This window comes from Rhopalosiphum padi, chromosome 1, assembly GCF_020882245.1.
Source record: "Rhopalosiphum padi isolate XX-2018 chromosome 1, ASM2088224v1, whole genome shotgun sequence".
Lineage (NCBI taxonomy): Eukaryota > Metazoa > Arthropoda > Insecta > Hemiptera > Aphididae > Rhopalosiphum > Rhopalosiphum padi.
Window position 1 is genome coordinate 61,460,656 of NC_083597.1, and position 12,872 is coordinate 61,473,527.

The following is a 12,872-nucleotide window of genomic DNA, read 5'->3' on the forward strand; positions in this document are numbered from 1 at the left end:
TGTAATCGGTTTATTTTTAAAAACAATATAAAACCTTTTTTTTCTTTTCAATGTAAATAAGTAATAAAAAATTGATTTCATAAAGTTATTTAAAAGTAAATACATTATTTTAGTACTATTGTAACAATTAAAAATTATTATCAATACACAAGAGTGTAGTGGCATGCTCAAGAATATCAAGTCCAGTATAGTTTTTTAAGTTGCAAAGTGAGTGAGTGTTGTCTTCGGCTCTTCGCCATCTATCCCTAGGATTTTCTGAAAACTAATAGAGTAATAACAATCAAATTAACAGATTAAAATAATTTATAGGTACTAAAAAATGTCAATATTACAAGGTGATTATTTTATAGGTAGATACTTATTTTATTATAAAGTTTTTGACATAATTTAAAATCATTTGGGTAAAACGAGCCGCGCCCGTTTGTACATCCATACAGAAAGTAGATGTATGCCATACCTACTTTGTTTATACTAACAAATTGTACATTATGTACTATTTTTATCAATAAAATTTTTTTTTGTACTAATATATTTTTAATTTTATATTCTTAGAATATTTTTTTTCGAATTTCGATTTACCTATATATTTCTAATTATTAATAAGTATAGTCAATTATATGAAAATTAGTGTATTTATTAAATTTTCATTCAAGTAGAACCGATTTCAGAAAAATCGAATATTTTTCGGCAAGTAAACTATTTTGGCCACCAATATAAGATTTAAAAAATAAAAAAATAAAATTATTAAAGGGATACAATTTATTTATATTTAATTTTGTTTTTATTCATAAAGTTTGCTGGATTCAGGTTTCCCTCATCCCTAAATAGGATATTTTCTATTTTGAAAGCTTGTAATATTCGTATACCTACAGATTACCATAATATCTTGTAGTATTTCTGTCTTATATAAGTCGTCCGCTGGAACGCCAGAAAGTTACTGATGTTTGGTATAGTGGTACCTGTCTATTACTTTTATTAAGGATAATCGGTTAATTATGTACTGTATATTAAAATTAATAATGTGATCAATGATATTGTTGTTTTACTGGTAGACATCAGCTATACTAGGTATCCATGATATTTTTTTTGAAGCGTTAACATTAATGTTATTGAACAAACACAGTTCTTGGTTACTACTTACTACGAGTATATGTAATGTAGTATGTGTAATAGGTACTATATAAATATTTCATATTGTGTTTCTCGAGTTAATTATTGTTATGGTTTCGACGTTCGTGTACAATGGATTCTGATTCATTGGATTGGATATGGGGGGATTTTAATAATTCACCTAATTTAGCCGAGTTGATTGAAGAAGACGAAGACGATAACTACGCATTTTTTGATAGTAATAATGACGATCAATTAGACTCTAGCTCCGATTCGAGTCTCAATAACGATTGCTCATTGTTAATCGGAGATAAGAGAACAGCACAAGAACTTGATGAAATTGTCAATGATATCAAGAATCAATATGACAAAACGTTGTCCGAATTAGATTTGACGACTGATGGCAAACTTGAAGACGACAATCACAAAGTTGTCGATAAATTTTATACAGATGCTTTAGAAACAGTCAAAACTAAATTGATGGATGTCGAAATAGAATGGTCGGATACGTTGTATCAATGTACTGTAAACGAGTAAGTGTTACTGCTACTATAATAATTGTTATATTACTTGAATATTATATACAAAAAAAGTTACCTATCTTTAATCATAGCTTACACAATAAATATTACATTTAATGATTTTTTTCAAATTAATGATGACTTATCTCTTATTAATTATTATAGTAGTGTAGGAAAGTTGTATCGTTTATTTCAGCGTTGAAGTTATTTGAGTATAATTTTGCATTATGAGTTATGGTTATAAGTTTATAACTAATAGGTAATAGTATAAGTATAACCGTCAACCGTGTAAGGTATATGTAAGCTGTTGCATTCATTGAAAATTTAGCAAAAGCAGTTTACAACAACCAGTTTTATAATTGTATTAATGTTTATAGGAAAAATATACCAGAATCTTACACAAAAACTACAAGTATTGAAAAACTGATAAATTTGTACGCCAGCAATTTTGTTGAACAGCTTAAAATAAAATATCCAAATAGAAGACCGTTGGTTTTAGTACTCCTAAATGAATGTGGTGTACAGGTATGCTAATAAGGATAAGAAATGAGAAAATGTTTCGTTACTAAGTAAAGTAAAAGATGGAATTTATATCTATAACCGCATAAACCTAATATTGCCATAGTGAGTAGGTAATAGGCCGTAGTGACGGAAATATGAAGTACATTGTACATTTGTAGTTTGTACGTATCTATCCGTGAACATTGATTATATGATTGTTCATATTCATATATAAGGCATAAGTGGATACATAATGATAGTCATAGTTCTAATAGTTCTATACTTATTGTGTTACATATAATTGTTCGTTATATTTTGTGCATAAAATATATTTATTTATTAACACTATATAAATATATGTAACTATCGTAGTTGCTTCATTGGCAATATTTTTTATATTATACGTATAAATTATGAGTTTCTTTTAAATTTGCTTTTTATCTCATTAATTTATTATTTGATAGATTCTAAAATTTTAAATGAATTATTATATTATTTATAATAATTTATTTATTTTAATAAATTATTGATTGTGCAGTAAAAAAATAAAAAATTATAAACCACAATATATTATTGTACAAACGTAAATAAGGGAAAGCCACAGCATATTATATCATATATCATGTATTATATTTTACGTTTTTAGAAATGTGTTTGCACTACAATCAAGCCATCTCGATTAATTTACCCCAATCTGAAAGATTGGACCAGTTACAGCGAATTTGTTGCTAAACACATAACATACATCAAGTTAGAAGAACCTGTGGCTGTGGTATGATATTAAATACTTATGTATTATAAATAGGTACTAAATAATATCTAAATTATTTTTTTTTTATTAAAAATGTATTCAAATTCAATGTTGTTTAATATATGCTGCATAATATATTGTTTTCAAAACAAAAATAAAATTAGAATTCTTAATTTGCAGTTTTTGTTTTGTATTAACATTATTATAATACTATTCTCAATTTTATTTCACGTTTTATTAAATACGATTATCGTTAAAATTATATTTTAATATTGTATAGTATTGTATTATATTATTTTTATATGTTGGCTATAAAGCATCAACTGACAACTGCTAAAATAAAATAATATAATTAAGCTAACACAGAAAACCAAAACTCAAAAGACTTGAGCACGGATTTGCATGTATGCATTTGCATATTTATTCTGGTTGATCGTATTATATGCTAAGTGAGCACAAAATTTGTTATGACAGAACGATTTAAAAAATGAAATTTTTTTTAGTAAATATTTTTGCATATTTTGACATTTTTCTATTTTAAGGGATTATTTTACAATTTTAATTGCATATTTCATCGTTAAGTGCATATTTCGATATATTTTTCATTTTTTTAGACATTTTTGAAATATATACTATTGTTTATTATAATATAAGAAAAAAGTATTATATTTTTATAATTTCGATTAATATCAAAATAAATGAATAGGTATATGTCTAGGTATAAACGGTTTGACCTTAGATCAATAATTTGGGAAATAAAATATGTATACCAAAATTATAAAAGTGACGAAAAAAATGAAGAAAAGTAGGTATTAAGTTTCTATAGTAGGATCCCGTTTTTTTAAATATTTTATTTATTTAAATGTTCAAAAAATAAATTTTTTACGCGTATTTTAACATTTTAGTGCATATATTTATGCATATTTAAGATTTTTTATCGCATATTGGTTGGTTTTTAATGCATATAAATCCACGGTCTAGTAATGACAAATACCTTATAATCCTGATTAATATAACGTATACATTTTCAGCCTAACAAAATCATGTCTCCTACAACAACATTAGAAATGCAAACTGCTAACTGTTTTGAAATGGCGATATTGTTAGTATCTTTTTTAATTGGTTGTGAGTGCAATGCTTTTGTTGTGTACGGTTATGCCACAGAAATGGTGTGCAATAATGATTTAAGAAAAGTCAAATTAGACAGGGAAGAATATGTAAGTAGGTATTATAATTTATAATATTTAATACAAAATTAATTTTTGTATAAATATTAATAGTTAAAGGATGAATACAAGTCCGATTCTGAACATATTACGGAAGATTTTGAAGATGCGTATTCTTTAAAACCTAACAATGATTTGTGTAGTGAATATGTTAAGTTTTTAATAAAAGAAGAAAAAAAAATAACGATGGTTAAAGATGAAGTAAAAGAGGTATTATATGAATATTATATTTGAAAAAAGTTATGCTTATTTTTTATTTATTTTAATTATATATTTTGATAAACACTAAATATTAGATAGACTTTAATTATTCTTCTGATCCGTTATTTGGGAGACGAGTGCATGCTTGGGTCATGATTATGCCATTGAAAGATGAAGGCGAAAATATGAATGAACTTCCATATTTTATTGAACCTAGTACGGGCGAACGGAAAGAAATTTCTAACGAGAATTACACAGGAATAGAAGCGATTTGGAATAATAAAAATTATTGGGTTAATTTACAGTCATTGGACGGAGGTTGTATGGTATGTATTAATGATTATTTTAGATTAAAATATTTATTAACTTAAAACTTATTTGTAATTTATATAGCAGTATAATTTTACTCTGACGAATACAAAGTATTGGGAACATTTTTTACCAGATAAACATAAATATTTACGAGGGGTGACATTAGATTTAAAACACAATGAAAATATGACATTCAAACATCTTGTGATGCCTAATTCGTGGGTTAACGTTTTACAAGTTCCTAGGAACAGTACGAATTTGGTTATTAAAAATAATTTTAAAATCAAATAATTTTTTTAATTAAAACGTATACTTTTTAGAATATCTTATGTTATATCCGAGTGGTAAAAAAGTTGTGACTTATATGAATGCCATCAAAGAGTTTTATTCTGATTACATCATGCCTGATGGATTGATTGAAAAAACTACATTCTTTACTGATACCGAGTACGTTAATAAAACATTTGTAACGGAAATATACAAAAATAGAATAGATAAGTTAATCAGAGTTGAGATAAAATATACCACTAATGAAAATGAAACCGTAGAATATTTTATAAGCGGCCGGGATGACTTTTTAAGAAGTAAATATCATTTTAAGGATATGAGTAATAACTTTTTATATATTTTTATTGATTTTATATAGCACATATGTTTTATGGCGATTGTAACAATATACACACCAAACGATTTGTTACGTTTTATAATTTGAGACTTGATTCAATGGCTGAATTAAAAATCGATGAAAAAAGTTTCATAACTATGTTTAATGATAGGTCAGTGTATATGTTCTATAGTTTTAAAATAGTAAATTGTACTTTTAAGTATTTACACGAAGAATAATATTTTGTAAATACGTTAGATAACAATATTTTTTTTTGTTAAGTTACAACTATAATACAGTTGAACTGTTACAAGTTTATAATTTAATATGTTATACTTTCTGTTTTTATCTACCTAGTTATTTTAAATTAATGTAATTATTTAATTTTTTTTAGATCAGATTTATTATTTTGGCGCAAGTGTATATTTCAAAAAACACAAAAAAATAATAGCCAACATTTAAACGTCAAAAGGAAATCTATGGTAAATATTGATTATTTTTTATACTACTGTTTATATGACAAATATTTGATACATTATTTCTTAGAATATAAAAATAAAACTATAGTTTAAAATCGATTGAATTGCATGTTATACTTTTATTTTTATGTGTATCTAAAACTTCAAAGGTCTTATATAATATAACAGTAAGAGGCGGCTCTGGAGTGGTCGAAAACCACAATTTTTTAAACTGAAAACATAAAAAAAAAACTCTTAGGTATAATATACCTGGTATTTACCAAACGTCCAAACATTTATTATTTTTTTTTGAAAAAAAAAAAATTAATAATAATATAAATGTACATATGTCTATTTATACAATTGTTTTGTGTATTAATTATCAATTTGAATTATATTTGAATTGGTTTTGATACCTAAAAATGATATATTATAATATTTAAGCAAGTAATGTTTAAATCATTTTATTTTTGATAACTTATGAAAATCCAAAATAGAAGTTTAAGTTGATTTATTTAAATATTCAATAAAAATATAAAACTAATTAATAAATTTTTAATGTGCTGATATTGTTTATATCTTTAGACTAAATAAGAAGTTGATATTGTGTAATGTGTATTTATACATTGTATTACAGAGTATTGTTGAAAAATATTTAAGAGATGAATCAAAACATAAAGATCGAGATATTGCAACTATAAGTTTTAATCTTGAATCTAATAGTATTTACGTTCAATATCAATATGGCGAAGGACAGATAACTCAATCAAGTAGATTATTTCAAAAGCCTACTTCTATAAGAAAAGAAGATTTTGATCCTAAATCTGTTATTGAAGATATTGTTTATCCATATGAGGGACATCTGAAAACCCACGAAGCGTATATTATGTTACGAGATTTGATTGAAGCCGAAAAAGAAGCTTTACATAATGTATCAAAACTAGAGGATGATATTATACAAATGATAGGGACCCGAAGTCGAGAACGATCAGAGTTTAAGTTAAAGATCGATTCATTGGATTGGGATAGAAATCATGGGATCAGAAAATTACTCCAAAACGAAGTAATTTTATATTTATATAAATTAACTTGTATAGGTATGTGAAAAGTAAAAAAAATTATTTGTTTTTAGAATGATAAAAAGCTTGCTCTTTCTAAACGAGATAAAAAAACAAACACTGATAACTCTTTGCCATATAATGTAATTATTAAAAGACATTTTGCAGAAGATAACAATGCTTTAAATGTTCGTGAAAAAATCATACAACATTTTAGACAAAATACAAAAAAACGGTTTATACGAACTAAAGAGTTATTTATAACAGTATGATTGAGTATTATAGTGACAATTAGTAAAAGAAAAAACTTTAAATAATTTACTTGTGTGCTTTTTACAGAAACAATTCAAGTTACAATCCATGATGAAGGCACTAGAAACCGACTGTTTCAAAGAGGTTGAACTCAAAAATAAAACGTTAATATTGTGTTCGTTATTGAAAAACGAACTTAACACATTGATGTTGAAAATGGAAAGATACAATGAAACTCGTATTGAGAGATACAATAACTTGGTATCATACTTAAATAGTTATCCTGATTTTAAAACTTTGTTACCTTTAAAATTATATCATTAAGTATAATTTGTAATTTTTAGAATACATTTGAAAAAAATCAATCAAATAATATTTTTATTACAGCTGATACATTTACAAAGTAGATAGGTATATAATATTTATTACCTATTTATTACATTGAGCTTAGGTCAGTGGCTTAAAGTTTTCAATATTTTTAGAAATACGACCCAAATTTTCCTCTGATAATCCATTGCGACTCACATGGTTTCACTTTTACAGAATCATAAGTAATTCTAAAAAAATCGAAATTTGTTTATTACTTTATACTATAAAGTTTGTAGGTTTATAATCAATATAATTTTACAAATGTATTTTTAATAATAGTAGAAGTGTGTGCTTATTTCTTGCTAAGGTTGATAACTGCATCTTATATTTTATATAGTTTATGTTTATACATAAGTTGCAGTATAAAATAAATTGATATATTAGAATCTATATATCTAAAAAAAATTATCAAGACCCGCCAACAATTCCAACGTCCGCCAGTGGGTCGCAATCCTCAGTTTGAGAAATTTTTAGGTTATAGTTAATAGATTAATTTTATAGTACTATAGTGTCTAAGGTGTTGCTTGTTTAAAAATAACAATACATTAACTTGGGATACCTCATTTGTTCTGGAATGACAATACCATGTATGTTATGTAGTGTAGGAGTTGCGAACGATTTATTATGAGAATCTTTTAGACAATTTTATATTTTTTATCTTATAATTATAAATACTAGACATAAAAATGAATAAATTACTAAATATTAGTGATCGCAAACAATCATTTTTTGGTATGTTTTTTCAAAAACATCTCTGTTGAATTCGTTTGTAACGACTCATCGTTCAGGAATTCGTACATAATAATAATTGTATACATACGCTCATCGGTTTTACTGCGTGTCTGTTTAATAGATTTGTGAAATATCCATAATGCGCTAAAGTAGTATTTTATCAATACTTATTAATTATTACTATTAAAAACTTCTTTACTGAAAAATATATTTTTTTCCCAAAAACCGTTTTGTAACAACTTAAAATTAGGCAAAAAATATTTTTTATAACGTTATTGGTTATTGAAATAGTGAGTGTTTTACGTTAAATGGATCATTCTGTATTTATATCACAAGCCTATTCACACCATTTACGGTAGGTCCGTGATGACTTACAAGTATATAATATTATATTAGATATACTATAATAGATATATAATATAATTGTATTAAATTTAAATTATATTGTTAGCGCACTATTTGTTTACTCTCTCTGACCAGTACGCAACAAATTTGCGTTCAGCAGATTAAATTTTGTTGTGTTAGATTGAATAAAATAAGGTTAGAACATATAATGATTATATTACCTTGAGTTTAATTCACTTTAATATTAAAGTTAACAACACCAAGCTGATAATCAGAGAATGAAAACAAATGTGGTGTTTAGACATCATTTTAATGCAACTATACATAAATAAGAAATTGAATTTTTTTGATAAAAGCTAATTTTCTAAACTACTGGATTCGGAGAAAGTCATATTAGTCGAAATTATCCACAAAGGGAAGTAGGTATGTACACTGATACTAACGGACAACTGCCGGCTGAATTTAATATTCACTATACTCTAATCGAAATACATCTAACGCCATATTTTATAATAATTGTTTATTTTTTCCTGCCAAAGTCTAGTAGGTATATATATATATATAAATATATAATACAGAGAACATTTTGATAACATTTGAAAAATACAACTTCAATATTTTTAAAGTATTTTGCAAATAAATAGGGATTGCAGACATAAATAAAAACATTATATAAAACTGAAAATACACAAAAACAAAGATGGTAAAATTAATTATAATAACAATTTATTTATTAAAATTTTTATATTGTTAGTATATTACTACGTATTAAATAAATGAAATGAGAAAAATCTGATACGTGGAGAACGATTAGCGGTTGGTGATATTAATTATTTAACTGAAAACATGTATTCGTATTAATAGTACCTACCAATAAAAATATATTTTAAATATTTTCAAAACTGAATACTTAAACACAGAAGTTTTAAAAAAATATCTATTTTTTTAAAGGACATTAAATATATAATTTCTGTACAAAAATGAAAAAATATATATTTTTTTAAATTTTACGAAATATATATTTTAAATTTCCGACTTGTAAATTTGTCACGGTATACATATGTTTATATTACACATTTTAAAATTAACAATCTGTATTTATAAGTATCATAAATTATTGAATAACACAGTAACTGACTGAGAATATGAGTGTTGATAATACTTCAAGGATTACCCCGTACAGTGTACACACTGTATACGTTTATTACAATTAAATCACGTAGTATATGTACCTATTCTTTTAAAATGTAAACAATAAAATGAAATGTATTTCCGCTAGGGTTAATTATCAATTATATCTTTGGGGTAAATGGGTAATATACACCTTATCCTGACAAGGGTGAGACTGTTACTATGGAAACTATCAACAAAACAAACCTCAATAGTATTTTGGCGTTAAATATTATACAAAGAGTCAATACAAATATGAAATCATGTCGGTGCACGTAGTTTATAGTAGATCATTCGGAATCAAGTACAAAGCTTCTATTTGTTCTAAGGCATTTATTTTATATGTCGTTATAACGTTATTAACTTTTATTTTGCCGTTGTTATTTTGCTATCGAAGCAGTGGTAGATTGAATAATATTTTTGTCTAACTATTGCAAGAGGATATTATTTTGTGATACTTTTTTCAGGACTATGGATTAAGTACGAGAAATACAGAGAACAGCCTATGGTACAATTTAAGTTGCAGTATTTGTTATACGCTGAAACGTCTGATCCCACGTCTCCGTTGATTTGCGGGAATTTTCCGCGGACATTAAAAACTACGGGGTTTTGTTCTACGATCAAGGTATGTTTATTGTAATATTTATATATCTTTTAACCATAACATTATTTACTTAAATTACAAACAACATTTTGTTAGGTTATAGAAGAAGACATTAATATTGATGGGAAAAAAGAATTTTTGGATTTAGAGTTATATTTGACTGTGAATGAAACATTAGATGTTCATTCTATAACTTTATTGTTAATATTTGATTTCAAAATACAAGTAAATATAAATTTAATTTTGACACATTGTTTTCAAATTTATAATTCTGACGAGTAATGACTTACCTATTCTATTCTCAATAGGATTTGTGTTTACTTGAAATGGAATCTATGGCAGTTATTACTTACAGTTCTGGATTGCCAGGCGGTAGACTGGACGTATTTGGTGATTTAAATTTGATACAAAAAACACCTTTAGTATGCACATCGAGGAAACCTATTCGTATGAATAGACCTATATTGTTATTTGGATCTCCTGACTGGCTGGTTAACATATATGAAGAATACTCAAAACGAATTCGTAAGTTAATTTAATTTAATAATTATATCACAGGATTTAATATATACATATACATATAAATCTATTATATTTTTAGTTTCTACTAAATTGGATAACGTTTTAGTAAAGTGGACAAGAGGTCGACCTTATAAACAACCATTTTTGATTAAAACTAAAATAAACTATGACTCAGTAGAAATTTTATACAAACCAAAGTTTTGGCAAGTAATGAAGTGGGCATGGATACAATATTTTTCAATACTTGTGTTGTCAGTTTTTATATTTAAAAAAGTTAAGCGATTTTTATTTACAAATCATATAGTTACTACAAAAATAGAACGTTCAACTTAGAATAATTTTTTTAACAGTTATATTACCTATTATTTTAATTAATTAATTGTATTTTGATTATTTTTATAAAACGATTGTAAAATTATTTTTTTTTGCGTATTATAATTTAGTATAATAATTGACTGCTACTTGCTAGTTTTTAATTTATAATCTATGTTTAATTTAAAGTTAAGACGACGTATTAATGTATACTGTTTACAAGCATTTGTAGTGGTTCCCAAACTTTTTTTGTTCATGTCATCACCCTAAAAATAAATATTTGTCCCATAGAATCAAAAACTAAAATGAAATAGTTCAAAGCTTTTTTAGTTTTATATTTTTTCTATAATGATCAAACATAATAGTGAAAAAACGAAAAAGATAAATTAAAATTCATTTATAATTGTAGACTGTACATAGTATGATGAGTTTATTATAAATAATAAGTAGTAATATAACATGAACAGTAAATTGTATATTGTGATTAATATACATAACATTGAATATGTTAATCGAGGTAATGTGTGTAAATTAAACAAAGTAATATAGGAAAAGAATTTTAACATTATTTTTAAAATGTTAAAAAAATAATTTTAGTTACGTCTCCTATATAGGAAATTTTGATTATGACATAAACATCATGCTCATTATTTCTGCCATTTCTGGATCGGGCCTTGTCAACTTTTACATGTCAATGAGAATGAATGTTATTTTTCTCAATGATATTAATTGCTTCTTGCAGAATAAGGTAAAAAGCTCAGGTGTATTTAAGGACAGTAAGTGACTTTTTTGATCGGTTGCCTACCTATATTATAATATTTAATATTTTTATAAGGAAAGTGTTCAACTAAATATGTACTATGTCTATGACCTATGTGTAGTATGAAAATTAAAAATCCATATAAATTAATATACACTAATAGAAGTCAATATTTTTTTTTGTTTTAATCAAAATCGAATTAATAAAACCTAAAATATATTTCTGTATGCATTAACTATGTATGTTATACAAGACGTGTAGTTGTCTTGAAAAAATACAATATGGCTGTAAGAATAAAAGATTATATTAGATCATATATTCATATATGATTGTTAAATCTAATAGACATTATATATTTTGTGCAATAATAGTTAGATAAGAAATAATATTACCGTTAGCTGAAAAATGGATAATACAAAAAGTAGTCTTTATTAATTAATACGATGTAACAATTTTTCATTTGCATTAATTTCTACAATGATCATATTTATTTTATGTTAGTTTTGATATGCACCGAAATATCATGGGAAGTTCAATATCTAAAAATACAGACGTTTTTAAAATCATTTTATTTTATCATTTAACTAAATTTTATTAAAATAAATTTTAAAAAAAACATAAATTAAATTGATACATAATATTTATACATTATATAAACAATTTATTATTTTAATACGAAAGAAATAACACATTTTACATTAAATTATTTTGACTTACAACCGTGTATTATTTATTATTTTATCAGTAGCCATTAATAGGCACTACGTATTGGTGAGATTGCACTCTTTTCTTGTTCTAATAGAGAATAATTTTACTGGATGCAAATAACAGCGTATCGTATTTACCGCAAGGCCGTGGCAATCATTAATGCAATCAACATGTGGTGGACGTTGTCTGCAACTTACATGATCTCAGAGTGATCAAACACCTTCAGCGAGATAGATGGGTGTTGTTAAAATGTACACACAAACACACACATATATTATACCTAACAACGTTTTAGAACAACCATCGAAAAATAATTTCGTCTGCGGCAACATTTGTAAGAATCCTGCACGCACGTT

The 12,872-nt window shown here is 25.3% G+C and overlaps 2 protein-coding genes across 3 annotated transcripts; both read left to right on the plus strand.

The window, feature by feature from the left end:
• Nucleotides 1-1,213: 1,213 nt before the first annotated feature.
• Nucleotides 1,214-7,467, plus strand: LOC132932149 (dynein regulatory complex subunit 7-like). The gene is made up of 13 exons (XM_060998386.1): nucleotides 1,214-1,643; nucleotides 2,009-2,156; nucleotides 2,779-2,904; nucleotides 3,915-4,100; nucleotides 4,164-4,319; nucleotides 4,406-4,636; nucleotides 4,704-4,872; nucleotides 4,943-5,206; nucleotides 5,269-5,398; nucleotides 5,621-5,708; nucleotides 6,322-6,747; nucleotides 6,817-7,008; nucleotides 7,082-7,467. Exons 1-13 carry the CDS (start codon nucleotides 1,243-1,245, stop codon nucleotides 7,316-7,318), a joined length of 2,754 nt encoding a protein of 917 aa, XP_060854369.1. The 5' UTR covers nucleotides 1,214-1,242; the 3' UTR covers nucleotides 7,319-7,467.
• A 2,261-nt stretch (nucleotides 7,468-9,728) lies between these two features.
• Nucleotides 9,729-11,524, plus strand: LOC132931867 (transmembrane protein 231-like). Of its 2 annotated transcripts, none has more exons than XM_060997923.1 (5): nucleotides 9,729-9,914; nucleotides 10,078-10,235; nucleotides 10,311-10,439; nucleotides 10,523-10,739; nucleotides 10,816-11,524. In XM_060997923.1, the coding sequence occupies exons 2-5, from the start codon at nucleotides 10,116-10,118 to the stop codon at nucleotides 11,067-11,069; spliced, it is 720 nt and encodes a 239-aa protein (XP_060853906.1). In that variant the 5' UTR covers nucleotides 9,729-9,914; nucleotides 10,078-10,115; the 3' UTR covers nucleotides 11,070-11,524. The 2 variants fall into 2 exon arrangements, with proteins under 2 accessions (XP_060853906.1, XP_060853905.1); XM_060997922.1 differs by having other exon boundaries at nucleotides 9,732-10,012.
• Nucleotides 11,525-12,872: the final 1,348 nt, after the last annotated feature.